This window comes from Copidosoma floridanum, unplaced genomic scaffold (genome assembly GCF_036245765.1).
Source record: "Copidosoma floridanum isolate Cflo_tuat_1 unplaced genomic scaffold, Cflo_Japanese_pri ptg000006l, whole genome shotgun sequence".
In the NCBI taxonomy this organism is placed as follows: Eukaryota; Metazoa; Arthropoda; class Insecta; order Hymenoptera; family Encyrtidae; genus Copidosoma; species Copidosoma floridanum.
In genome coordinates this window covers 28919668-28944384 of record NW_028321883.1, presented here as the reverse complement: position 1 = coordinate 28944384, position 24717 = coordinate 28919668, and the positions used below count along the sequence as shown (strand labels likewise).

Here is a 24717-nt window from a genome sequence, read left to right as displayed (position 1 = left end):
ATGGATTAATTTTCTGTGCATACATAGGCAGCTAAAATCTTCCTTTACACGTGAGTATTTTTTTTTTTTTTTTTCAAATCTGTTCTACACCTCGGTTCAGTTCATGAGTAGTAGAAGGAAGCAGGTTGAGGACAAAACAAAAAACAAAAAAAATACGACCGTGAGGGTATACAACTGTTGGACGAGCGTCTCTAGTCTCAGCATGTAATTTTCATCGGCAAGTGGCTTTAAACAGTCACGCACGATAAGACAAACTGTAAACGTATCGAGAGCAATGGCAAGAGCTCAAGTAGCTACAACACTTGTCTTATAGCAACATGTACATTTTTGCGATAACGTTACAACAGAAACTTTTGTCACGGAAACGTTATTTTTCATTGTTGTTTATTGTTTAGAAAATCCATCTTTTTTATCCATCTCGTGTGTACGCTTTATTTTATTTTTATTTTTATTTTTTTACGAATGTAGTGATGACGGGTCGAGGTGGTAAATCTGTGTGTAAAAAAGGACTGGTGTACGGATTTTACGTGAATTTGGCTATTTTTGTAGCTCGGCTTTTTGTTACGTCGCAAGCATTCGAAGAAGCAGGTGACGTATATTTGCGCAATGTTGCAAATGAGCTACAACTGATGAATGAAATAAGCACAGCTCATGGGTCATCGTCGTTGCTGCAATCGATAACTTCTGATTATCGAACCAAGAATCAACCAATGTTGGACCGATTTAATCATCATTACGTGCCTTTCAAGAACAAGGTTCTAATCACTTGTAAGTGTTAATATTATCGATAAAACGAAAACTGTTACTTTTTTTTTTTAAGGAACTACCAAATCTGTTGGACGCTTCAAACTGCCCGAAAAAGGAAAAAATTTTGCAAACTTCGACGACTTTGGGCTTTTTTCCAGCCGAGCTGGCCACAATGTATAAAAAAGCCGTGGAACGGGGCACCCTGGTAAAATATAATCATCTTTTGGATAAATTGAGTGCGCAAACGCTTGAAAATGCGTTTCCAGAGGATTTTCAAAATACCATCGAGCCAGTACGTCTACCCGTAGAATCCTCGTACGCATATTACTTTTATCCGCTCAAAACTTTTCATCATGAATTGGCCAAGCAACATGGCTTTGAAACAGCGGTATGGCAATTAAAATACATCAAAGCATTTTCATGTTATCGAAATTTAAATCATTTTTATTTTACAGCACGATTCAAAACGTGACTCAGCAGTATTGGAAAATAAAAACAAAATAAATGCCATGAATCCGATATTTGTTGGCTTTAGCAGTATTTTAGGAATGGCCCTTTTTTTTATAACTGCCTTGTATTTTTACCCACAATTTCTCCTTCCCATGAATAATATTTCACTTGCTGCCACTTCTCGGACCGTTTTTCAAAGCGAGTTGACGCATTTTTCAAGTTTCATAATTGATGCTATCGACTATTACAAAGTGTTTGATTAGTAACAATAAATTTGGAATAAAATAAATAAATGCTTTTTCCTTATGCGCAAATTTTCTAACTTTATTGGATAAAGATTTCAAGATTTTTCTTTTTTTCACTGTTACTGCACATGTAGGCATGTATAAATGTTTATTTACAATATATAATTATCCTGTCTCGTATCTCATTCGATAATTACGATTATTATGAGACATACAGCTTGATGATGGCACAAAATAATTTTAAAAACTTTATGACGACAACATACGTATGATCAGCGTGTTTGCAAGTATATGAAAACAAGGCATATTTTTACATATGCAAGCTCCATGCCAGCTATGCATGTGAATTGCGTAAAATACCACTACAGTATAGGGTATGCGCATGAAAAAAGTACAAGTTGCTCGTATGTACGCACGCACGCACGCACGCACTGGTCGTTGTGTCGACCCGAAATGTTATCAATTTACAGTTGGTTGTGCATTTTTGGCTGCAATTTGACCAAATTTTTAGATCTTTCGGTAGAAAAATCACATTTATTTCCGAGTGGAATTTGACTAGAAAAATAATATTTTATGAATAATGCGCGAGTTATTATTTGTACAATATCGTTAAAAAAAATGTCAGCTCTACCATTATGAGAAATTTTCAGTCTCAAATGACTTTTTATACCTTAACGCAAGTATATCTTACAATTTTATAAAAACGAGTATAAAAAAGTTTAATTAACTTGTTACCATTTCAAAGATTTGGCAATAATGATTGCTTGTTAATTTTAATGGTACTCTATACATACGACGAATAATTAAGTGACTCTAAATAGTTTTAGATTACATTTTTTTGTATGATATAGTCGTTACATTTAATTGTATTTCCGAGCGTCGTGTATGAAAATAATGTGTATAAAACAATGAAATCAGACATTTCTGAAATATTTGAGCAATTTCGTACAATGTAATTGTAAATATTTTGGCTCAAAAACGTACGTTGCTGGCCAGGTTGAAATTGCTTTTCAATTATACTCGTCGATGATGATGATGATGATGATGATGATGATGATGATGATAATGATGATAATGATGATGGATTTCTTTGAATATATGTTTATCAAAAATCGTTAATAAACACCTCGACGCTTTTGAAAGGCGAGCCTACTTAAGCATTATTGTACGTACACCATTACGATAAACGTTTGGTTCAAATCGTTAAAAATGACTTTAATTATTCGTTCGTAGACTCGGGTTCGTTCTCTCCGCCAAGATTATGCAAATCTGAATAATTGACGATTCCTCGATACAAAAATTCGTACTGAGCCTGAAAAGGAATAATATGCATGAATGTGCGAGACCTACAAAATTTTAGATAATTTGTTAAAATCTAATAATTACAAAAGTGCTAATCATTCCGTGGCGTTGGGAGCGCAATTTCTTAACAGTTGTAAAAATGTCGATTCTTTTTTCGATTCGCAACTGTTGGATGAGGATACTTAGTGCGACAAACATGGAACTTCGGTCAGAGCCGTGATTGCAATGTACGACGAGGGGTCCACTAGATTCCGTGTTATTAATCTGCGTCTGATCGATGAGTTCAATGAGACCTCTCGTTACTTCCGGCACTTCACCTTCGACCGTGGGCCAACCATGATACTGGTATTGTGTTACGATTACATTCTCGTCGACCTTTGTGTTGGATACACACAATTCGCGACGCGTAAAATACGGACAACTTTCACTTTGTAAGTAACGCACGTGAATGTGATCGTACGAAACTTGATCGTCTGGCCAATAACGTGGACATTTTCGCGGTCCTTCGGCGAGCTGTGGAGTCGATGATGATGATGATAATGATGATGATGTGTGGAGTCATGCATTAAAGTAATGAAGGAAATTGTTAATATTATTGTTGTACTCACGTCGGATAACATAACTATCGTTGATATACATTGTTCCGATATCATACGCCAAAAATCTGATATCGTAGATTCCAAGGGATCTTGAGTGATGATGAAAGATTCCGAATTGTCATAGCCTTCGACGAAAGAGGCATTTATGTACGTTGAATGCTCCTTTCCGGGTATAGGTGTCAAAATAACCCTATTTCTATCATAAGGAATGATGGATTCGCTCTTATTTTTATTGCGATTTTCCTCTGCACCTCCAACGGAATAAGACTTGCGATCCTCTAAAACTGCATTGATTTTCTACAACAGAAAAAGAACAAGAAAAAAAAGATAACGGAAAAGTAATAAAACTTTATATATATATATATATATGTATTAATTACGTCAAACTCCTCTTGTATACGGCATTTTTCCTTGCCGTTTTCCCTTTGACGAAGTTTTTCGAGACTGGCCTTGAGCTGGGACGCGGCAATTTCCGTATCGCCGTACTGGCTCATTTCCATAAGGGCACGATAGATGAAGATGTACTGTTTGAGAGATTGTACCAAAAAGTTTCTTTGATGCCTAAGATCGCAAACGGTATTGAATATAGAAACTTGTCCCTCCTCGGCCAACTGCTGCATGAGAGAGTCAAGGGCAACGAGAGTGCCGGTTCTGCCTACGCCAGCGCTGCAATGCACGAGAATGGGACCCTTTTCCAGTGAATAGGCTTCGTTGACACGCTTGATAAACCTGAGAATCGCGTGCGGGTGTTCTGGTGCCATAAAGTCCTTCCACACGAGAAAGTGATACTGAACGATCTTGCGCCTGTCTCGTTCGCCATCCCGTGTCATTTTCAATTCTCGCACTACGTAATCGGAATACTGATGCTCGGCCACATGTTCCACGGTAATGTCGGCAAAATTCTTTGTTTCCGTTTTATCTGGCCAATACTTGGCGCACTTGGTCTTTGAGTATTCTTCCAAGTTGGTGAGCATGAGCACGAGCTCGAGATGCTGCTCCCAAATCATGCGCCAGTAATCGTTGACTGTGTTCTCCATTGGGCCCTGCGCACATATAAACTTTTTTCTCTCCTTGTAGCCCAACACAAAGTTTGCGTTGATGTAGTCTGAGCCGGAGATGCCATCCATTTGGGCGAGTCTGACGCGCGTCTGATCGTAACATTTGATATCGGGATAACGATTTTTATAAATATTTTCCCGAGCCTCCGAGGCTCTTGTCGTTCGATCGCTGAATCTATCGGGTAATAATTCAAACTCGTGCTGAAAGCCATAGTCCGAGTCCCTATGACGCTCCAAGTAGGCTTGCATGAGCTCGTTTTTCGATACGGGTGGCATGTCTGGTGGAGTAGCTGCGACAAGTTGGTGGCGACCCCTCAGGCTTTGACAGAGATGTCTGATTGAACAACAAACGGTTAAATATATTCTTTGGAAAATCAAATCTACAAACTGTAAATTTAAACTCACCGAAAGCTGTTGCGCAAAGTTATGATTTCTTCACCGTGCTGACGCGCCCGTTTCGAGTAACGGTGCAACACGCACAAAGTTATCAGTACAACGATTATTATTACAATAAGAACGAGTGATATTTGCAAAATGACGCTCAGCATCGTTAAATCTTGGACCGTTACTAATTTTGGATCCACGCCCCCGTATATTGGCTGCAAATAGCTACTGTAGGCAGCCAACAACTGTCCTGTTCCCTCTGCTCCATACACTGCATGTAAAGATAACACTTTTGTTTAATCACAAGTACCACGTGAGCGTGGAAATTATTTGCAAATAAGCATCGAGATTACCTATTACTTCGATAAAAGCTGTATAATTTGCTTTATCATCCAAAGCACCATCAAACGGTAAAAGTTTGGTACTTTCATAATTTTCTCTAGCTACATTTTCCCTTTTTTTCCTCAAAGTACTTTCCGTCTGACTGAACGATGGCAAAGTTGTCATCAAAGTCGAATCGTTGCCAAACGTGTCGATTTCGTGCATCAGTTTTGACTGATTCTTCTTTGTTGTTACAATGCCATTACTTTCAGTTGTCATTGCAACGGTTGACACTGTGCTGCTCTGTTTATCGATGATGATTGTGTTGATGAAAAAAATGATGAGTTTGAATAATAAAAATGAGTAATATTTAGTTTGTCAAACTTTTTACCTCTGACACAAAATCCAACAATGTTGGAATGAATTTTTGCTTTAATCCGATGCATTGTTGACAAGATGATGTAGAATTATGAGTTTCCTCATCGCCTAAAAATACTTCGGAGGGCAACTGCTCGCTATCAAACATTTCTGCAAGATATGCTCCTCCTAGCGGCGAGACGTGGACGTACTGATAAGAAAAAATGGACATTTCTTCGGGTGGAGGCAAATCGGCCAGAGTTTTATGAGGCGCCAGTTTAACGAGAAAAATTCTGTAGCAACAAATGGGCCCATTTCTTTCGGAAATTCGTGGTATGTAGACTTTGAGTAGCTGTCTTCCTTGATTTTCAACTTTATACCAAGATCGGGAATTTAATGTATCACGTTCCGGCAATGTGACAGGCATCGTACAATTGGCCACAGCCTCTTCCCCGTAAAATCTTTGTCTGGATTGACAAGAAACACGAATCTGGAAATAAATAATCAAGTGTCACAAAAGTATAAACAACAAGGTCATTAGCGTAAAATTATTATTATTACCGTGTAATTTGTATTTGGTGGCAATTGATTCTTTCGAAAAGTATTGTACTGAAAATCAACGTGATCCACGTACGGCCTCAACTCTTGTGTTTTTACACGTCCGTCCGCGTCTTTGTAACTTGCTTTACCGTTTATTTCAATTTTGTACTGCAAAATTATACTATTACGCTTTTGCGGCGGTTCCCAATGAATCGACATAAGACTCGTTCTGCTGATATTGTCGAAACGACACGAGACTGACATATTTTGAGGAGCACTTGGTACTGAAAATCAACAAATTTGATTTAATATAATTGTGTTGATGAAAAAATTTTTATTCAATTTTGAATATCACAGTATATAACTATATCAAAGTTTGCATTTGCAAAGTATGCATTTTTTTCACTACCTCCATCCAACGTCTCCGCCTCGACTTGCCTACTCCAGTTGCCACATTTACGCGTATATTCGCTGCATGCAGATATCTTAAACTTGTAAGTAGTTGCGGGTTCTAAATATTCAAATAAATACAAATGATTTTGTTGGATTGGAACGACGGATTCTCTCATTTGGTCCTCGTGGCTAGCAACTATAATATAATAATGAATCTGCTCGCGGAGATCGAGTGGTGGATGGTTCCAGGATATCGTTGCTGTGCTGGATGTCATGCCATTGATGTTTAATTTTGGTATAAAAATGGGATCTGAAAAAGTTGACGCATAAGTTGATGGTTGAAGTGTTGAAAACATGTTTGAATATCGAGACAATACCTTTGTCGAGCGTGGTAATCCATCTTGGATCTATTTGTACATGTGATCTGCCAATTTTATTTTTTGCACTTATACCAATTTGATAAGAGGCACCTTTGTCCAACCCTTTCAAAACAAAGCTCGAATTTACTCCATTGATCAGATCGGTGTTATACTGCCAGGAATCTGTTCCATTTTTCATATACTGGATGAAATAAGTTTGTATTGGTTCATTGCCATTATTGACTGTCCAATTCAAAAATATACTTCCAGCACCAACAGACTTTAAAAAGTCGATGCTTATCAGAGGTACATCGACGACGAATAAATGCCTTTCAGCTGTAACTGTGCCATAATAATCGGAAGCCTTACAAGTATAAGTACCATTATCTTTACGGGTAGCACTTTTTATGAAAAGTATTAATATAACGTGGGTCTCGTTGGCTTGCGACCAGCTTGTCATATTCTTCAAACGTTGTAAATTGTCCGATTCATTGCTCTTGGACCAACTGAAATTTGAAAGTGGTTCGCCATAAATGTGGCAAGTTAAGTTTACAGCTTCCAAAGCCTTGATGCTTGTATTCTCGCTAGGGGTTATTTTAGCTGAATCTGAAAAAAAAAAAAAAAAAAAAAAAAAAAAAAAAAAAAAAAATTATAATAATAATAATAATATTGTAGTGCATGCTAATCAAATACAGAATTAAATTTTCAAGAAATTCAATTACAAAATCCCGTCGTACCTATGACTCGGACATGTACGGTTTTTTCAACAAGTTTGCTTGAAATTAAAGCTTTGCAAGTGTAGTTGCCAGTGTCAAGTCTCGTTACTTTTTTCAAATCGAGTCTTTGAACGAAATCTGACTCCTTGACAGAAGTTAAATTTTTATCAACCGAGCTCCACCAAATAAATGACGCTGATTCGAGGGTCTTGCAAACGAGATGTGGTGTACTACCAGCCTCGATTGCTTTCGGATCTTGGGAAACTGATATTTCTATATCATCTATAGCAGCTCGAGAGCCCAAGGTAGTCGTTGATTCTATGCGTAAGACAATTGAAAGGTAAATTTGTAAATTGTAAATGTTTTTGTGTAAAATGGTCGTGAATACTTACTACTGTTGTCAATTTCCCCATAAATGGATAATGGCATTCCAAACAATAGGCTGGAGATGCCAAGAAAGACGACAACAGTGGCCCAACTCGTCATGCTGTTAATGTTGGATGCAGGATGCTTGGGATGAAATATTTCAAATCAAGCAGCAGAAGCAGCACGTTTTGTCTTATTCTTGGTCGAATTTATTACAGGGCTTGTTCAATGAATCCAGCAACGGTAACAACAACAACAACAGCAACACAAGGAGAGAAACAGTCATGGATAAAATTAATATCGTCCACGCGTGAGATACGAGCGGTATTGGCCGTCGAGTAAGTATCGCAGCAATAGAGGCGTCCCAAAACATTTATATCAATCTTGCAATTTTGTATTCTTGTCTAAATTGATCAATTTTCACTGCCCGACTAAGTAGTGGAGAGAGAGAAATAAGCGTGCCTTACTGCCTTGCTATTGCTACTACAAACTATACAACACACCCCACCACCACTGCACTCTGCCGACGCTATACCGCCGCCGCCCTCTTTAAACGCCACCTTGGTCTTTGGTTTCGATATATCACATCACAATTATACTTATTGACCGACCTCTGTCACACATCGATGCACTTTTTGATATTTTGACGAATAATTGAGATTCCTGGAACAAAGTATAAGTGTTCAAGTACTCGAAAAGGAGCTTGGTATTGGTACGTATCAGTATTCTATATACTTTTTACTTCCAAAAAAATGTATGTGCAAAAATGTCGATGACCCTTGAGTATATAGGACTCACAAACCGTTAAGTAATTCTCAATAACACTTTGATTTGTACCTTGAGACAATAGAAATACATAATACGTATAAACAAGGGTAAGTCGGCGTTTTTACTCTGCGCCTGGTGGGTTGCATTCAGCAGGCTTCGCACTCTTAAACAACGCTTTCTTTAGCTCTTTCGATAATTATTATTATTGTTATATATTTGCTACTGCTGTTACTTTTGTAGCTGATGCTCCGTAAAAGTCGTCACACAAGGCAATGATTTATTAATATTGTTAACAAAATTTGTATAAATTGTCACCAACCAGAAGATTAATTCAACCCTTGAAAAGCGGTCCATCATTACGCTGATGGAGAGTAAATCCTGTTACACATCAGGTCACTGTCCGACTGCAGACATCAGAGCACGAGAGAGCAGCCTGCCGCCTGCGGGGAGCAGTCGTGATGTATATGAAAAAAACACGCAAGCGTTAAGAGTACAATGTATATACTTATACTTGATCGTTGATAAGACGCGATGATGCACGATGAGGGATGAGATAAAAACTGTAAACACTGTATATACCGACATCAAGATAGCTTTAACTACACGTATATTTATTAGGGGCCGAAACCCGAAACTCGAAAGATACCTACCCTTACTAATTTCATGATTTCATCCCTTACCTAAGCAGTAAACACACACACACACCAAGTACTCAAAATTTATACCTTTTCTTCCCATCACCAGATGGAGTTGCACTATATCTTAATAATGATAATCTATGATGTATGATATTTGATACATGATCTGATTTGTTTTTTGTTTTTTCTTTTTTATCATCCAAGCACTTTTTTTTTGATAATTGTGAGTACAGGTAATGTTACAATAATTAAATAATACATTTTAAACAGAAAATTATAACCTAAAGACAATTAATCCTAAGCATCAAGTTGTCTAGTTGATTAAGTAACAATGAAAAAACAACGCTACATTAAACTGACCAAAGAGACACACACGACTCGACTCGCCTTTGCAGTTTGCATTTGCAGGTCGCAGTTCCAAGTTCCTATACACATACACATACCCATGCATTACTTCCCCTTAATTCTGTTCCTGTCAGCTGCCTCCCCTGCCTCTCTACGCTAGTACGCTGCCTTCTCACTGTGTGCAGCCTGTGCTCTATATGGAGCTACCTTTCTCTCTCTCTTAACATGACTCTGTGCTATATATATATTGAAGCATCGGATCGCATTCGGACCAGCTCTCTCAAGTGCCTTTAACTCCAAGAAAGACAGAGAGAGAAGGACAAATAGAGAAGGGGAAAGGCCTAAGTGCACCAACCGTTCCAATATACTTCCAATCCAACAGTTTGCTGCCGGTGGCTCGACAATCGTGAGCACGTAAAACACGTATTCATATTGTAGAGCTGTACGGTAAAGCAGCTCAAAGTGTTGTTAATCGCAATACCCAAACATTTTGGGATTTACATAAAGTACTTTGTTTAGGATAATGGAGATAATGATGTAAGGCTTTTAACTACCAAAAGTTTGTGTAACGTGAACAAAAATTTATGTATTTGTGTAAGCTCGGTGAGTTATGATCGTATACGAATATGATTCCGTTTATTGTTACTTTAGATTTTAAAAAATAGCTACGTCACTAAATGTCACGGTTGTGTATTACTGTTAAAGCGTATATATATACATATATAATTAAACCTTTCAATGGTAATAGTAAAAAAAAGTTTACATTTTCATTTGATTAAAAGAAATGGAGAATCTAGAAAGACATTTAAAACAAGTTGTGGCATAAGTTTTTTATTTCATAAAATAAATCAATTTAAATAAAATATTAAAAAAGCTTAATTAATTCAAGGGTACTTAAATAATTATTCTACAGATTAGACGTTTGTCTGAATGATTAGTTTCACACGTTTGGTGCACCAAGATTAATACTATCAAGTGTTTTATGACACAAAGTCGCTATTGTTTAGCAATATCTACAAAGTGTTGATTAATCAAGTATTACCAACAAAAAAGTGAGGTTATGTAATTGTTTGCTCGTAATCCAGCAACAGGCAATTATATACCACGTCTCCTTCAGCGCTCGATTTTTTCTCACTGACGTTGGGTACTACTATACACGTTTAAGCAGTAAGTACAGAATAATTTTTTTGTTTAATTTTACTTACGTGCAAACGTTACATTCTTATTTTTCCTTTGTTTGGTGACGTGATCAAATCAAAAATATTATCACCATCGCATTTTATAGTGATTCATTTTAACCATTATTGGTTCTTTTCAGAATAATTTTTGAGGACTTTTTGGAGCAAGAAATCAAAATTTGCTGATTCAAAGTATTAGCCTAAAGTGAAATGAAATTAGGATGCAAGGAGGTAGCTCCAAGAAGCGAAAAACAAAAGAGGACAAAGAAAAGACGAACTTTACGACTCTTGGAGTGAACTGGCTTACTCTGCAGTGGATTTCGGGAGCTGTATGGAGGCAGGGGGGCTCCTGCCCTGCCAGCCCCAGCAAGGCCCCCCTGGCTCCATTGCCCAAGCAACTTCTCAGCAGCTGCAGCCAAGAAACAACTTAGCAACTTTACAACAACAGCAGCAATCTATTGTTGGACAAGTACAGCTACATCAAGATATCGGTGCTTTACAGCAGCAACAGTTGCAGCTAACTCATCAGCAGCAACAGCTGCAACAAATGGGTCAGGCACCTGGGATGGGTGAAGCACTGCCGCTTAGGCAGGCAGGCAGACAGGCTGTTGTCGATCGACTTCGTCGCAGAATTGAATCTTACAGGCGTAGACAAACCGATCTTGTGCCCAAGTTTGATCAAAGCTTTCATGGTCTCTGCGAGCAAAATAATCATGACACATTGTTACTCAAGCAGCGCTTTTTGGATAAAGACAAAAATAAGAGACAACCAAAGAAAAATGAAAAAAAACAGAATGAAAATCTAGGTGCTTCATCCAATGTTCATGTGGTAAGTAATTATGTGACATAATATCCAAACTCATGTCCATCCATCTACCAAACTACCCGGTATTTTTTTATCTTATCATATCACGGTCCATACCATCGAATCATTTTCTCAATATTTTATAAACGCTGATGTTGCGCCTTGGTGAGGACGATTAACAAAGTTTAGAAGGGAGCAGCAAACTAATAAAACGTACACCGCAGAGATACCTACATCGCAAGCGGTATTGGGTAGTGTGGATGTAACAGCGCTGTTGCCACCTACTCCAACTCCCTCTCTCTCTCTCTCTCTCTCTGTCCCATCTCCTTTCCTTTCCCCTTTCCCCACCACACCCAGCACTTTTCTCTTCTTTACCATGCTTTCCCCGCTCTGATCCGCGCTCTACTTCGTTTTCAGTTGAGTCAGTTATTAAGTATATTGTGTGATACTTGGCTTCTCTTTCAGCTCTGATTCTTCGATATGCTCGTTTTGACTTTAGCTTTAAACGTCCGTAATTAGTGATTCCGAACAATTTTTCACCATTTATATATATTATCTTATACAACACTTCATCCACAAAAATTATTTCACCTAAAGATTTGAAAAAACGACAATTTGATGTCAGACGAAATATTAATCAAATATCTTATATGATTTAAATTTATTTATTGTTCTTTTCGAAATTTTAGATAATATTTCTCAATATGAAGCTTTTTAATCCGCAAAGAATACTTTACACACAATTTTAAAAAGATCCTGTATAAAATTTACATTGTGGTGATGGATATTGTTCTTTGTCACCTCCATTACTATAATTACTATTGTTGTACAATGATGGTGAGGGGACTGTAAGAGAAGGTATGACAAATATGCCATCTCATAATAATAAGATGGAAACTCCTGAGATAGTCAAAAATGTTCCATGAAAAAAAAGCGAGTTAGAGGGTTGGGGGGGGGGAGCAAGCGAAAAGAAACAGAGAATGAGTGTGTATAGAAGCAGGCAGCTGAACGGACAAAGAGCAAACAGTTATTGCAACCAAACGACGGTGTGGTGGTGGTCTTGAGCGCAGTAATGGCGCCTACTGCCTATGCAATTCCCCTTCTCTTCTATTCCTCGTCTTTTTCGTTGCCCTCCAACACTCTTGTCGTCTTATTTTCTCGTATGAGACATGCTTACCTCACCTTAAACGTATTTTTGATTGTTGAAAATTTTCTTACCACATTCATGGAAATATTGATATGCTGATTTGAGTAGAATGAAAACCATTATTTTTCTCTCGTTTTATGATACTTGAAAACAAATACTGTTACTTGTGAATTAAAAATATTATGTAAATGCATTAAAAATACGGTAATATTTATTATTTGCAAAACAGTACGAAATAAAAAAAAACTTTAAATTCCCGAATCTAAGAATGAATTTATAAAACTTTTAAAGAGCGATGAAAGATAAAAATTGACGACCAAACTACCGAGTTAACCAAATCCAAATGGCAAAATGTAAATAAAATTAAAGTCATGTTGTTTTGTGTTTGCAAGTAAGTAAAATAATAAATATCCTATGTACAGTATTACTCTTACAGTGAGATGGATAGGAAGAAACAAAAAAGGAAAACAAGATGTGTTGTGGGTGGGGGAGATCTTTCCCCTCTCTTTTTCACTCTCCCCTTGTTCCCTCCCTCTTTCTTATTGTTGATGGTAACGGCGTCCTATATAGATTATGTGTGCCGATGATGCAGCTGACAACTAATGTACGTGAAACTGGTAATAGATGCTGCTGGATACTAATCAATCTAAAAACACTTCAGCGATGTTTCGCATCTTTTAAACTTTCCAATAAGATATCCCAAAATTGAAGTAAAAATTATGTTTTGTTAAGCGGTATTTTCGATGCATCAATAACGTATTTGTAGTATAATTAATATCCTTTGAATTACATTTTTGTTATGTGCTACTTAATTATATTCGTTTCAACGTGGTTGCAGAGCGCATAGTTATATTTATGTGTGTTTTTACAACATCTTATCAAATCTTAAATGAAATGGTTGTATAATTTCGCAAACAAAAATACAATGACGTTCAAATAAAAAGTATATCCTGTTAGCAAATAGTAAAAATTGATAAGCAATCGTATACTTGATGAGTATTATTAATTAAAACGAGTCGATATCTCAGATTTCTCTGTGGTGCAGGTTGTTGCGATTTGTATGGTGTGTGATGTAACGAGGCACCAAATAACAGAACAACTAACGTAGGATGTATATTCAAACACACACATTGTGATACATTTTTATATGCATGGATTACCGGGCAATTGTGCGGTAGTGTGCGCACTTTGAGTCGAAATAGATAATAGATAATAGCCATAATGTTGCCAAGTATATAATTATTGTGTGTATAGTGTAAATATGAGTGATCTTTCGGCATCTTTTTGGGGCCCCGTCGACGATCGTCCGCGCTCTGATACACTATATAATAATATATGCGTGCAAAGTACACAGCCACACCACATACGATCCTCCATACGCCATATTATGTATATATACATATATATATATATATATATATATACTTTATACGTGCTCACACACACCTGCAAGAACAGCGGCTTGGGAATCAATACATTCTCCGTGCTTGCTGTATTTACTGCAGATACTTACGCTGTACCGCCTCATCCAACCATCCGTCCATCCTTCTCCTCGCCGTGTGTGTACCTGTATATATATATATGCAGGTATTGCAGGTACATTAATTTTCTTGTATACAACGCCTCGTATACAATTGTACGGGTATACCTAAGTAGACTCTGCTGGCTGCAGCTAAGCCGTGAGAGTCACTTGTATATTATGTACATTGGTCATTGGGAAAATTGAATGTACTCCAAGATTGATCCAACATTTTTTTTTTAAGTATTTATGTATGTACATAGGTAGTACTTGCTGAATCGCCAGCTGAAACTGATAGTGATATAGTGGAGACACACATGCGACTTGCGCGCAGCGCACTTGTGACTATATATATTTTATGCAAGAATCACCTCAGCGAGTGTGACAGCTGTCAACTGTCCTCCGATGCATCGCTCGCACTACACTTATTAGCATCAGGCTGTAAAAGCCTAAATCGGGCTCACTTTGCTTATTTTGGATTTTTTTTTTTTTTTTTTTTTTTTTTCTGCTGCTGCTATAGGTACAGTTGTGCAACTTTTTTATTATCGTTCATGTTGGTATAGATTCTCTACGAATGTGATATTCTTCTTCCTGCCTCCCCTACTCGCTTGTACGGTGTTTTTATTTCAACTTTAATGCCACATAAGCAAAATATTTGGCAAAGTAAAAGTATAAAAACCCTCTTCCTAGATTATTTAAAAATTACAAATGGGAATCGACCTACTTACAAGTGCACGCAATAATGTTCATTTTTTATTTGAAATAATAATCATTCAAGTTTTTGTTTAGCAAAATATCAAGACTTTTCAAACTTGAAAAACTTGAAAAAATGCACGACTCTTTTACATTAAGAAATCGTTAGCGCACAATATAATGTATTGCGTGTTGATGAATGTCATTCGTTAGAGTATAAGTACTTATAGTTCAATTGAACTTGCTGAAAGGAAGAGCTCGAGGCTTGCTCGGAATAAGCCTGTAAAGTATGTGTGTATGTTGAATGCATAACTACATCTTATAAACCGGTTGTGATTGTAGAGACCTCAAAACATCCTTATCTGTTTGCTTGCATGACTATTTACTGCTTAAATTAAAAAATAATTTAGTATTTAAACATTAAACGTAAAAATGGTTAGCTATCCTGAAGAACCAAAACACAAAACTTGTTGACTTCTCTCTTTACCCCCATAAATGTAGAAAAATAAAAAACCATATCATTCCTTTTCTTTTTTTAAATATTTTTTCATCTTCATCTAATTTATTATCCAACAAAGTAAACTAAAATACTCATCTTTGATAGAAATGGTATATATCAAACTCCAACATTCATGGTTTAATCTGCAATAATAATAACAATGTATTTTCGTACATGGTGGTACATGTCAAACACCATCAGGCTCTCGGGGATTTTTTTGTCCTTGTCCTGTGGTTGAATGCGCATCAGGTGCAAACTCGATTTTTCCTACCATAACGCTATAAACGTTATAAGGTAAACAAAAAAAATAAATAAAAACGCTCGAGGTAGAAAAAAATTTTTTTTCGATTTTGTTTAACAATTTCATATTCATTTTGATAAATCAGCTCATTAAATATAGATAAGATAATACAAGCAACGTATTTGTTGGAACAGAAAAAAAAAAAAAAATTAATGTTTAAAAATTTTTAGCAACAAAAGTTCTTGAAAAGAACAGCTGAAGAATTAGAGACGACTGGTAGTAACAATGGTGACGGAGGTTTTGGCGAACCATCAGTTAAACTACAATGCACGCAGTCTTCGAGCACCAGCATTTCTCATCATGCTCATGTTCAACATCAATCAAGTAACGCTTGCAACAATTCAACGCCAAACGGCACTAGTAGTTCAACAACTGGATCTCAGGTGCCTCCGACCAATTCGACCCACGGTTTGTTATTAAGGAATCTGTTGTGTTTGTTTGATGTATCGGGCGCGTTAATCCATAAAATTCATTCTTTATAAATGTATTAATGACAGGAAACACCAGTCTTGGGGGAGCTGGTAACGGTGGTCCACAGCAAGGGGGAGGAAACGGTGTCGGCCAGACCGAAGCTCTTACCAAATTTTCCGTCGAAATTGTACAGCAACTTGAGTTTACGACTTCAGCTGCAAACTCTCAAACCCAACAGATCTCTACTAACGTAACCGTAAAAGCGCTGACCAATGCCTCTGTTAAAAGCGATCTCTTGAGCGCAACGACATCGCCAAAGAGCGAGCCACAGACAGGGGTCTCGTCAACGCCAGCTTCTGGATCTACTGCTTCTGCAGCTGCTACAAACGGCTCTGTCCACCACCATCAGCAGCCGCAACAACAGACCACAACTCCCGGTCCGACCTCGGCAGCAGATATTATTAATAGTCTGGTAGAGTGCAAACAGGAGCCTGACAATGACTTTGACCTTGAGCAGTGTGCAGCAGCTCTCGAGAAGGATCCTTGTTTCCCAGGCTTTGACAACTTTATGGGCTCTGAAGCGACTGATGACGATGCTTTTAAGGACCTTATTTCCGAAATCTCTGACTTTCATCCGCAAATGGACTTTATCAAAGACCTAGACTTTGACGAAAAGACTGGTATCGGTCTGAACGGCCAAAACAGCACCAACAACAACAATAATAATAATGGCAGTACTGGTGCCATGGGCATTAAGAGCAATATTCCTGGAAATGGTCAGAATGTGCACGTGAAACTCGAGGAAGACAAGGATCAAGTACCCCAAGTTGTGCATCAACATCAGCATCAGCAACAGGGTCAACTGACGCAACAGTATTCGTCGTCGTCTTCGTCGTCGACGCCGTCATCATCATCGTCACGTTTATCCTATTCTGCGCCAGGCTTGGACTATAAATCCGAGATGAGCCCCGCTGCGCAAACTCTGAAACAAATGGCCGAGCAGCACCAACACAAGAGCCAGCAACTTGGTATGGGTGGTTTCAATTCACCAGCCGCTGCAGCGGTGGCTGCCGCGGCAGCTGCTGCGGCCAGAGGTTCGAACGCACGCTCACCTTACGCCGAGTTTGGACAATTTAGTGGCGGTTCTGCAGATTATTTGGGCAGCTCTAATGGTGGACCTGCATCAGCAACAACTCAACAAGGCATACCGTATCATAAAAACAATAGCGTGAATAGTAGTCTACTTGTTGGTTTTCAGCAAACTCAGCAAACGGAAGTTTTTACTCAACATCAACAGCCCAACAATCAATTTGAAATAAATAAACGCACAGCTGGTCAACAAAAGCAGCAGCAGCAGCAGCAGCAGCAACAGCAGCAGAGCACTAAATCATCAATGGGTCCGAACGGGCCTACAACGTACAAGCAACAACAGCAGCAGCAGTATTCACCATATGGAAGCCCGAGCTCAATGCCAAATCACGGCAGTCCGAGCTATGCTCTTCCACCGAGAATTTCGCAAGCACAAGCACCGAATCAAGGTCCAACTCCTCAGGGAGGCTATAGCAGCTCGACTCCTCCACGGCCCTCTTCGGGCTCAGGCACGTCTGCTCCAAACATTCAGATAAATCAAGCGCAGCAGTTGCACATCAATAATCCTACTCACCAGATTCAAGTAAGATTATTGACTTTTAATGTATCCTCGATCCTTAAATAATCAATTGAATCATTCACTGTACAAGAGGATTTCTTTTTTTTTTCAACAGGTATCAGCTGGACAACATATGCAACTTACTGGTGATTTAAAACCAAATATCGTATCAGTTGCCACTCAGCAAGGTATGTATTTCAACCAACAACATCATCATCAACACCAACAGCAACAGCAGCCACAACAAGCTCAGACGGAACAGCAACAGCAGAATGCACAAGGAATTCCTGGAAACCAAAATGATACATATTGCACGGTTTCACAGACACAAACGATAAATTTTACGCAACAAAATTTGAGGCAGCGGGCAACTGCAGCATCTGGTTCGGGAAATTCCGCGACGACTCCTACTGCTGCACAGTCACAGCAGTCACAACAACAAGCTCAACAACAAAGAACTCATACTAATCAGCAGCAGCAATCAATGAATCAGCAGCAGCAACAACAGACCTCTCTTGCTGGAGCGCAGCTTTCAGAGCAACAAATTAAAATGTTTCAGCAGCAACAGCAATTGTTGCGAACACAGGTACAAATTCATCGCTTAAAAATTATTTTTTTTTTTTTTACTTTTAAAAATTTTTTATGCAACGTCATTACGAATGTGTCAGTCTCTACAACAACAACAACAACAACAGCACATGGCTGCAGGAATTATTAGACCACCTCCACCGGAATACAAGGCAGCTCAAGCGCAAATAATGCACGCAAACATTAACAGTATAGGGCAGCCGGTAAAATTCGGAAACTCAAATCCCATTCGCAGAATCAATCAGCAGCAACCAATACCTCCCTCTGGTAAATCATTTTTTTCTTTTATTATTTAATCGTTGTATTTATACAAAAAATATTTTAGGCCCAATGATGAGACCCCAACAAGTGGTACAGCAGTCGGCAATGCATGCTGGATCAAATTCTTTATACATGAGTAATGCCAATGGAGGTGTGGGCATTGGAATAAGGTCGCCGGTAAGCATAAATACCACTGGAAACGTAAACACGATAGGAGGCCTACACCCAATGCAACAAAGAATAGGATATCCAAGAACAAACCATCAACGGCCTCCAAACGTGAACGTTGGACAAGTAGATGCTCTTGGTAATGGAGTCTCATCTCGTGGTACTTCACAAAGATGGCATCAGGTCTTCATGCAGCATCATTCACAACAGCAGCAGCAACAACAACAAGGTATTTATGACTTGTAAGCTGTAGTGTCTCAATGTCAATTCTTTTAATTAGTAAACAATTTAATCATAAACAGTTTTAAAATATTCTGGATCTTACGTTGGGGGGTGTTGTGTAAAACAAATAATCTATAATTTTTTGACCTTTTTTTTTTTTTTAACGGGAATGTACGATTCATTCAGCAACTTTGCAGACAGTTTCATACAGTTTCTTTGACTCGATGATTGGATGTTTCTCTCATTTTTTTAATCGCTTAATAGGAGTTTTCGTCGGATACGTGTCATCGTCTTCGGGGTTATTTTGCGGCCCAATGTAATTTTAAGCAGAGAAAATGCAAAACTATGTCAATTTGATTCAACACCATTTTCCAAAAGTTTTTTTAAAATTTGTGAAAATTCATAAAGGTTTTTAAAAATAAAAGACACTGCTTGGCAAGTTTCTAATAAGTTGAAATAACGTTGAATTAAGTTCATTTTTTTACGATTGAGTTATTGAATCATCAAGTTTGACAGTAATAACAATTTGGGTGTGAAAAAATGCCTCGTAGGAAATTTTGGAATGAGCGGAACAAGTGGTGGTATTCAAATGAATGCATCCCAAATGCAACATCAACAGCAAGTACTAAGAGGTAATGGAACATTAACTAGCGCTGGAATAAATAATTGCCCGATGCCACAGCAAATTACCATTACGCAACAGCAACAGCATCAACAAGCTGGTAATCAAATGACTATGCAACTTGAAATGTCACAAACACAATCCATCAACGCAGTAATCGTTTCGTCAACATCTGGCAATGGAACTGGTAAATTTTTTTTTTTTTTTTTTTTTTTTTTCTTCAATATTTACATTTTTATTTATGGATTAGTGCTTACACGCTAAACCGACTACTTCCTACGCATTTTCAGCGGGATCTCCAGTACATTCGCATCAACGATATAACGCTGCAGTACCCAATTCAAGTGCGCGTAGTTCTTTACAACTTCAGCAGATTTCTCCACAGCAACACCAACAATCTGATGTTGCCGCAAATGACCTATCTTTTGACATATTTGATAATTTGGCTTCAACAGGTGACACTCCAAATTTTAACCCACAAGAATTACTCAATTCACTTGAATCTGGATTCAATATTGACACAATGTTCTAAAAGGTCCTCTTGTTCCATCTCTTGTTTTTTCTCCGTATTTATAAGTACAATCAAACGAGCAGTTGATGAAAGAGATAAAGAGAAGCCGCTGCTCATCGTCCTCGTGAGAGAAAAAAAAAAATAGAAATTGTACTAGAAAGTTTTAATCGAATAAAAGTATCGATCAAAAACTTTTATAAAATAGTGTAGAATCAGTGCATAACGGAAAGAGTGGAGAAAATTGAGTGCTCTTGTCGACGCGTCCAAAAGTGTTTTGGGAACTTTGACGAGTACTCAAGTTTGACGAGAAAAGACCAATAAACTTTGTAGCATTACTATGCAAACTCTTTTACAATTGCCGGCTAGTGTATTTAAAATTTGTCATGCCACATGGTGTGTATATATATATATATATATATCAAATAGACAAATCAATTTGATGCAATAGGAAGCCATAGATTTACATTTCGAAGGCAAAAAGTCAACCATACGAGGTAAATAATAACAAGTGTGACAAATTGTTTTGTAGTCAAGTGCATGTACAGTGTCGTGCACATGAGCATCTTAAATAAATTCTTTTGTAAGATAAATAATTTTTCTTTTTTCCAATATTGATAACATTGAAGCAAAAATGTTGCAAACAGTTCCTTTAACGCGGTAAAAGAAAAAAAAAAAAAAAAAAAAAATTAACACATTTTAAGTAAATTTAATAAGTAGACCTATACTTGAACACTAATTAAGAAAGAGGAGATTATATTCATCAGTTTTATTCCAATTACTATAAAAATGCCCTTTTCTTGTTTTCATTGCTCCGACCGTAGTAAAATGTTTTCCATTTTAAAAAATGAATATTGAATTTAATTTAAAGAGATTTTATCTTGTATCAAGCTCCCATTAATCACAATACATTCCGTTAAAAAATTTCTGAATATTTTCCAGCACAATTTTGTAACATTATTAAAAATACAACAAGGGCCATCAAATTTAAAGTTTGTAGCATGTTAAGTTATAAAAAGATCAAAGATGTTCTGGTATGTACTATAATTTTTATTAAAAACGTTGCAAATAATCATAAGTAATAAAGTTGTAAAAGATAAAGCCATTGATCGATATTCTTGTATTACTTTACATTGCGGCGTATTTTATTAGAGATAGTTGTTGTGAAAGTCAGTCTAAACAAAGTAGTGTTGATTAGTCCTTAATGCATAGATGCATGGTTCACTGAAAGGAGCCAGTGTATAATTAAATTTGTTAATTATACAATCACATAAAGTGTAGGTTCTAACTCGACTTTGCCATAAGGGCTGAATTTCACATCATACATCGCTAATTACATCAACTGAAGCTTTGATTGAGCCTCACGAGAGAGGTAATTATTACCATCAATGTAAATTACCATTATTTTCAAATGTATATTAATCATAAAACAATTTGCAATTTTTTATCAGCATTAATCATTAAAAAATAATAACTTGCTAAAAGCAATAATCTAAATGTTAAGACATGGTTGTTCAATAAAGATTTATAATACTGGTATATGTATATATTATATGTATGCATGGCGTATGTATAGAATTTGTTAAAAAGTATATACATAAAATTCAATCGTTATCGTATCGATATACACTAGAGTCAAATTTTTTAGCTAATAATGAACTGATAAACAATATTTACATTGTAAAAATGTTTGGAAAAATTAAAATTTTCAACTTCATTTTTCCAAAATTTTAAGATGCTGTACAAAAAATATCATTCATTATTCATAGCCTGTCAACTGTATTGAGATATTACTTTAGAGACAGGATAAGTGATAAGCTTTGTAATTATATTATTATATTTATGTATCGTTAACGATTAAAGCGACTAAAAATGTAAAAAGTCAAAAATTCTTGATTGTAAATAAAAATGTAGAATATTTACATTTTTAGTTGAAAGTTATTAATGAAATTTTGGTTTTTTATCATGTTGAGAAATTTCGAAATAGTTATTTTTAAACTTTTATACGTGATCTTGTCGTAATAATGAAAATACAATACATATTCTACTTTTATTGTTACGATATTTGATTATAAATTTTAATGAGATTACAATATTTGATAAGGGGCATGCGGTAACAAGTTGATAATTCGTCATTAGTTTGTATAGACAACTGATCGCTGCCTACTAACGCTAAGAAATGTAAAACGACTGAAAATAAACATTTTTACATAATATTTTTTACTCGATCCAACACGTGGCATCCACTCTATTTTATACTCGAGATTCGTTATCTGAATATTACTGTATCATATACAATTAGTATTAAGGCCAGCATAACTAGAGAGAGACTGAATTTACATGCGCGTGTATGTGTGCATAAAAGGTATTCATGAGAATAGTGAAATGAAGGATTTTTTTTTTTTTTTTTAAACTTAATGAACTAACACTCTTATGTTTTCGTGCAAGTATGTAAAAACATTCAAATAAATTAGCAGCACCAAACTGACAGAAATCAAATGAAGGCAAAACAAATCGACCAGATCAGATAAGTTGTATAAAAAGAAATTGCACGGGTGTGGTAAAAGATTTTATGAAATTAACTGTCAAACCTTGTAATTTATTTCTGCTTCTTCGTACTACGATTAGTTGAGGATAAAAAATAACAGTTGCAATCAAGGTGCTGAAGAAAAGAAAAAAAAAAAAAAAAAGGATGTTTAAAAACGTTTTGATATTGTGAATGTTTAGATATGAAAATCCGTAAGCATGAATCTTTAAACCCAATCACACTTCTTACAACGCTGTATGAAGGTGTAGGAACTTTTTTTCGAGTCTTTGTACATTTTTATACTATGTTGTAGAATTATATTGTTTAAAATATATTTAAAAAATAATAAACAAATTTATACGCTAAAATATATGGTTTTTTATTAACAACATTTGTATCGTGGAACGTGATGATGATTCGAAAACATTTATATATAATGAGAAAGTACTAGTTCATCAATTATGTCTCGATACTGTGACCATTTCATGTGGATTAGCAGCTAATTATGATTTTTTTATTTCAATAAAAAATTTTTATCGATTGGATAGTTATTTTGATGCGGTGCTGTTTTTCGTGAGGGAGGATTTTTTTCTGTAATGTATGACTAAAAATATATTGTTTGTCGTAACTTATTGGATAAAATATCATCTGAATCAATTAAATTTTTCAAGTCCATTAATAAGCTTGAATGTATATTTAACATTACTGTACAAAATTTGAGATACGATTGATAAAATGAAGAGACAAATTGTAAACCTTCATTACGAAAAAAGGACATCGGTATTCTTATCGAAAATACTGAAAACACACAAGAAAGCTTGTGCAATCAAAAACAGATTGGCGTATTTGAAAAAATAGAATCACGTGGCAAATGGCAATCAAAAGGCAATGATATTCATGTAAACAGCTAAGCAAGAGCTCTCTGGAAGAAAAATTTTAGTTATTAAAAATTTATCGGTCGTAACTACAGGGACATGTAAAAACTGATGATAACTATTGTCAATCATAATTAACTTAAAATTATAGTTTGTAATATGTATTAGTTATTATACTTATTATTTTAAAATTTTTTAACAACTGATAAAAACTTTTACAAACTATTACTAATTGTTCGTGAGAGTGATTGGTTACCGTGATTTAATAAGAAAACAAAACTTAAGTTTTTGATACAATTTTCACAAAAAAAAAAAAAAAAAAATTACATCTGATAATATTTAATTTATTGGAAAGTTACAAATATTATTATAGTCTGAAATTTGGTCTTCGTCATTTGTTATTATTAGTTATTATTTTTCTTTATAAACAATAAAAATGAATGAGATAATTTTCGCTTGGGGTATGATAGCGACACTTATTGTAAATTCACTGGCGAATCATCAAAAATATAGACTCATGTACTTTTTACACAACCAGTACCAAGGTTATATAAACAAATATGATTACACAAATTGTCATCTATTGAGCGATAGAGAACACGAAACATTAATGGACAGAGTTCATGTATAATAATATTCAAGACAAAATACATCCCAATGCGTAAAACAGAAGCTACAATAAATCTATCGAACAGAAAAACTCTTGAAACTCTGAAAACAGATAAGCAGTTTAGAAAATGTTGTTATAGGCGTGCACACCAAATCCTATTTTAAAAGGAATTTTTTTTTTTTTTTTTTTTTTTTTTATCGATCACGTGGTTCTTAAAGTGAGAAAATTTGTAAAATGTATTTTTAGAAACCAAGAATAAAGTAAATAAGATGTTTGATTAAAGTTTGGAGGTCGATGCGCAAGAGGCACGTAAAACTATACAAGTATCATCATTTGCGGCTCAAGAGCATCATGATGCATTTTCTCAAGATTGATTGTAACAAGCTTTCCACTGTATGTATACCATTAAAAATTATGTACTAGACACCATATCAATATCCAAACATATAGTACATTGTAATAAAAAATTTGACTCATGAATATCACTTAAAGCTGTGCATCTACAAAAATTTTAATTTTCTTTTACAACATGTAAACTTTATTATTA

The 24717-nt window shown here is 36.1% G+C and overlaps 3 protein-coding genes across 3 annotated transcripts; 2 read left to right on the top strand and 1 right to left on the bottom strand.

The window, feature by feature from the left end:
- Positions 1–222: 222 nt before the first annotated feature.
- Positions 223–1494, top strand: LOC106640101 (uncharacterized). The gene is made up of 3 exons (XM_014354000.2): positions 223–755; positions 821–1135; positions 1203–1494. Exons 1-3 carry the CDS (start codon positions 471–473, stop codon positions 1458–1460), a joined length of 858 nt encoding a protein of 285 aa, XP_014209486.2. The 5' UTR covers positions 223–470; the 3' UTR covers positions 1461–1494.
- Positions 1495–1564: 70 nt separating this feature from the next.
- Positions 1565–9194, bottom strand: Ptp69D (Protein tyrosine phosphatase 69D). The gene is made up of 13 exons (XM_014353913.2): positions 8925–9194; positions 7864–8500; positions 7493–7789; positions 6774–7361; positions 6413–6706; positions 6025–6287; positions 5498–5953; positions 5139–5409; positions 4807–5056; positions 3724–4735; positions 3353–3640; positions 2829–3257; positions 1565–2754 (listed from the first exon to the last, which is right to left on the bottom strand). Exons 2-13 carry the CDS (start codon positions 7955–7957, stop codon positions 2662–2664), a joined length of 4335 nt encoding a protein of 1444 aa, XP_014209399.2. The 5' UTR covers positions 7958–8500; positions 8925–9194; the 3' UTR covers positions 1565–2661.
- A 744-nt stretch (positions 9195–9938) lies between these two features.
- Positions 9939–22842, top strand: mam (neurogenic protein mastermind). Its single transcript, XM_089598220.1, has 10 exons — positions 9939–10191; positions 10502–10755; positions 10907–11595; positions 15901–16138; positions 16228–17813; positions 17905–18375; positions 18458–18644; positions 18703–19035; positions 19580–19837; positions 19941–22842. The coding sequence occupies exons 3-10, from the start codon at positions 11098–11100 to the stop codon at positions 20180–20182; spliced, it is 3813 nt and encodes a 1270-aa protein (XP_089454346.1). The 5' UTR covers positions 9939–10191; positions 10502–10755; positions 10907–11097; the 3' UTR covers positions 20183–22842.
- The last annotated feature ends 1875 nt before the right edge of the window (positions 22843–24717 follow it).

What these genes read in the sequence shown, in the direction of transcription:
- LOC106640101 (XM_014354000.2), top strand. Translation starts at nt 471, where the DNA reads ATGACGGGTCGAGGTGGTAAATCTGTGTGTAAAAAAGGACTGGTGTAC. An exon ending in ACGTGCCTTTCAAGAACAAG is followed by an intron (nt 756 to 820) that starts GTTCTAATCACT and finishes TTTTTTTTTAAG; the next exon opens with GAACTACCAAATCTGTTGGA. An exon ending in AACATGGCTTTGAAACAGCG is followed by an intron (nt 1,136 to 1,202) that starts GTATGGCAATTA and finishes TTTATTTTACAG; the next exon opens with CACGATTCAAAACGTGACTC.
- Ptp69D (XM_014353913.2), bottom strand. Translation starts at nt 7,957, where the DNA reads ATGACGAGTTGGGCCACTGTTGTCGTCTTTCTTGGCATCTCCAGCCTA. An exon ending in TGGGGAAATTGACAACAGTA is followed by an intron (nt 7,790 to 7,863) that starts GTAAGTATTCAC and finishes TCTTACGCATAG; the next exon opens with AATCAACGACTACCTTGGGC. An exon ending in GATTACCACGCTCGACAAAG is followed by an intron (nt 6,707 to 6,773) that starts GTATTGTCTCGA and finishes CAACTTTTTCAG; the next exon opens with ATCCCATTTTTATACCAAAA.
- mam (XM_089598220.1), top strand. Translation starts at nt 11,098, where the DNA reads ATGGAGGCAGGGGGGCTCCTGCCCTGCCAGCCCCAGCAAGGCCCCCCT. An exon ending in TCCGACCAATTCGACCCACG is followed by an intron (nt 16,139 to 16,227) that starts GTTTGTTATTAA and finishes TATTAATGACAG; the next exon opens with GAAACACCAGTCTTGGGGGA. An exon ending in GCAACCAATACCTCCCTCTG is followed by an intron (nt 18,645 to 18,702) that starts GTAAATCATTTT and finishes AAAATATTTTAG; the next exon opens with GCCCAATGATGAGACCCCAA.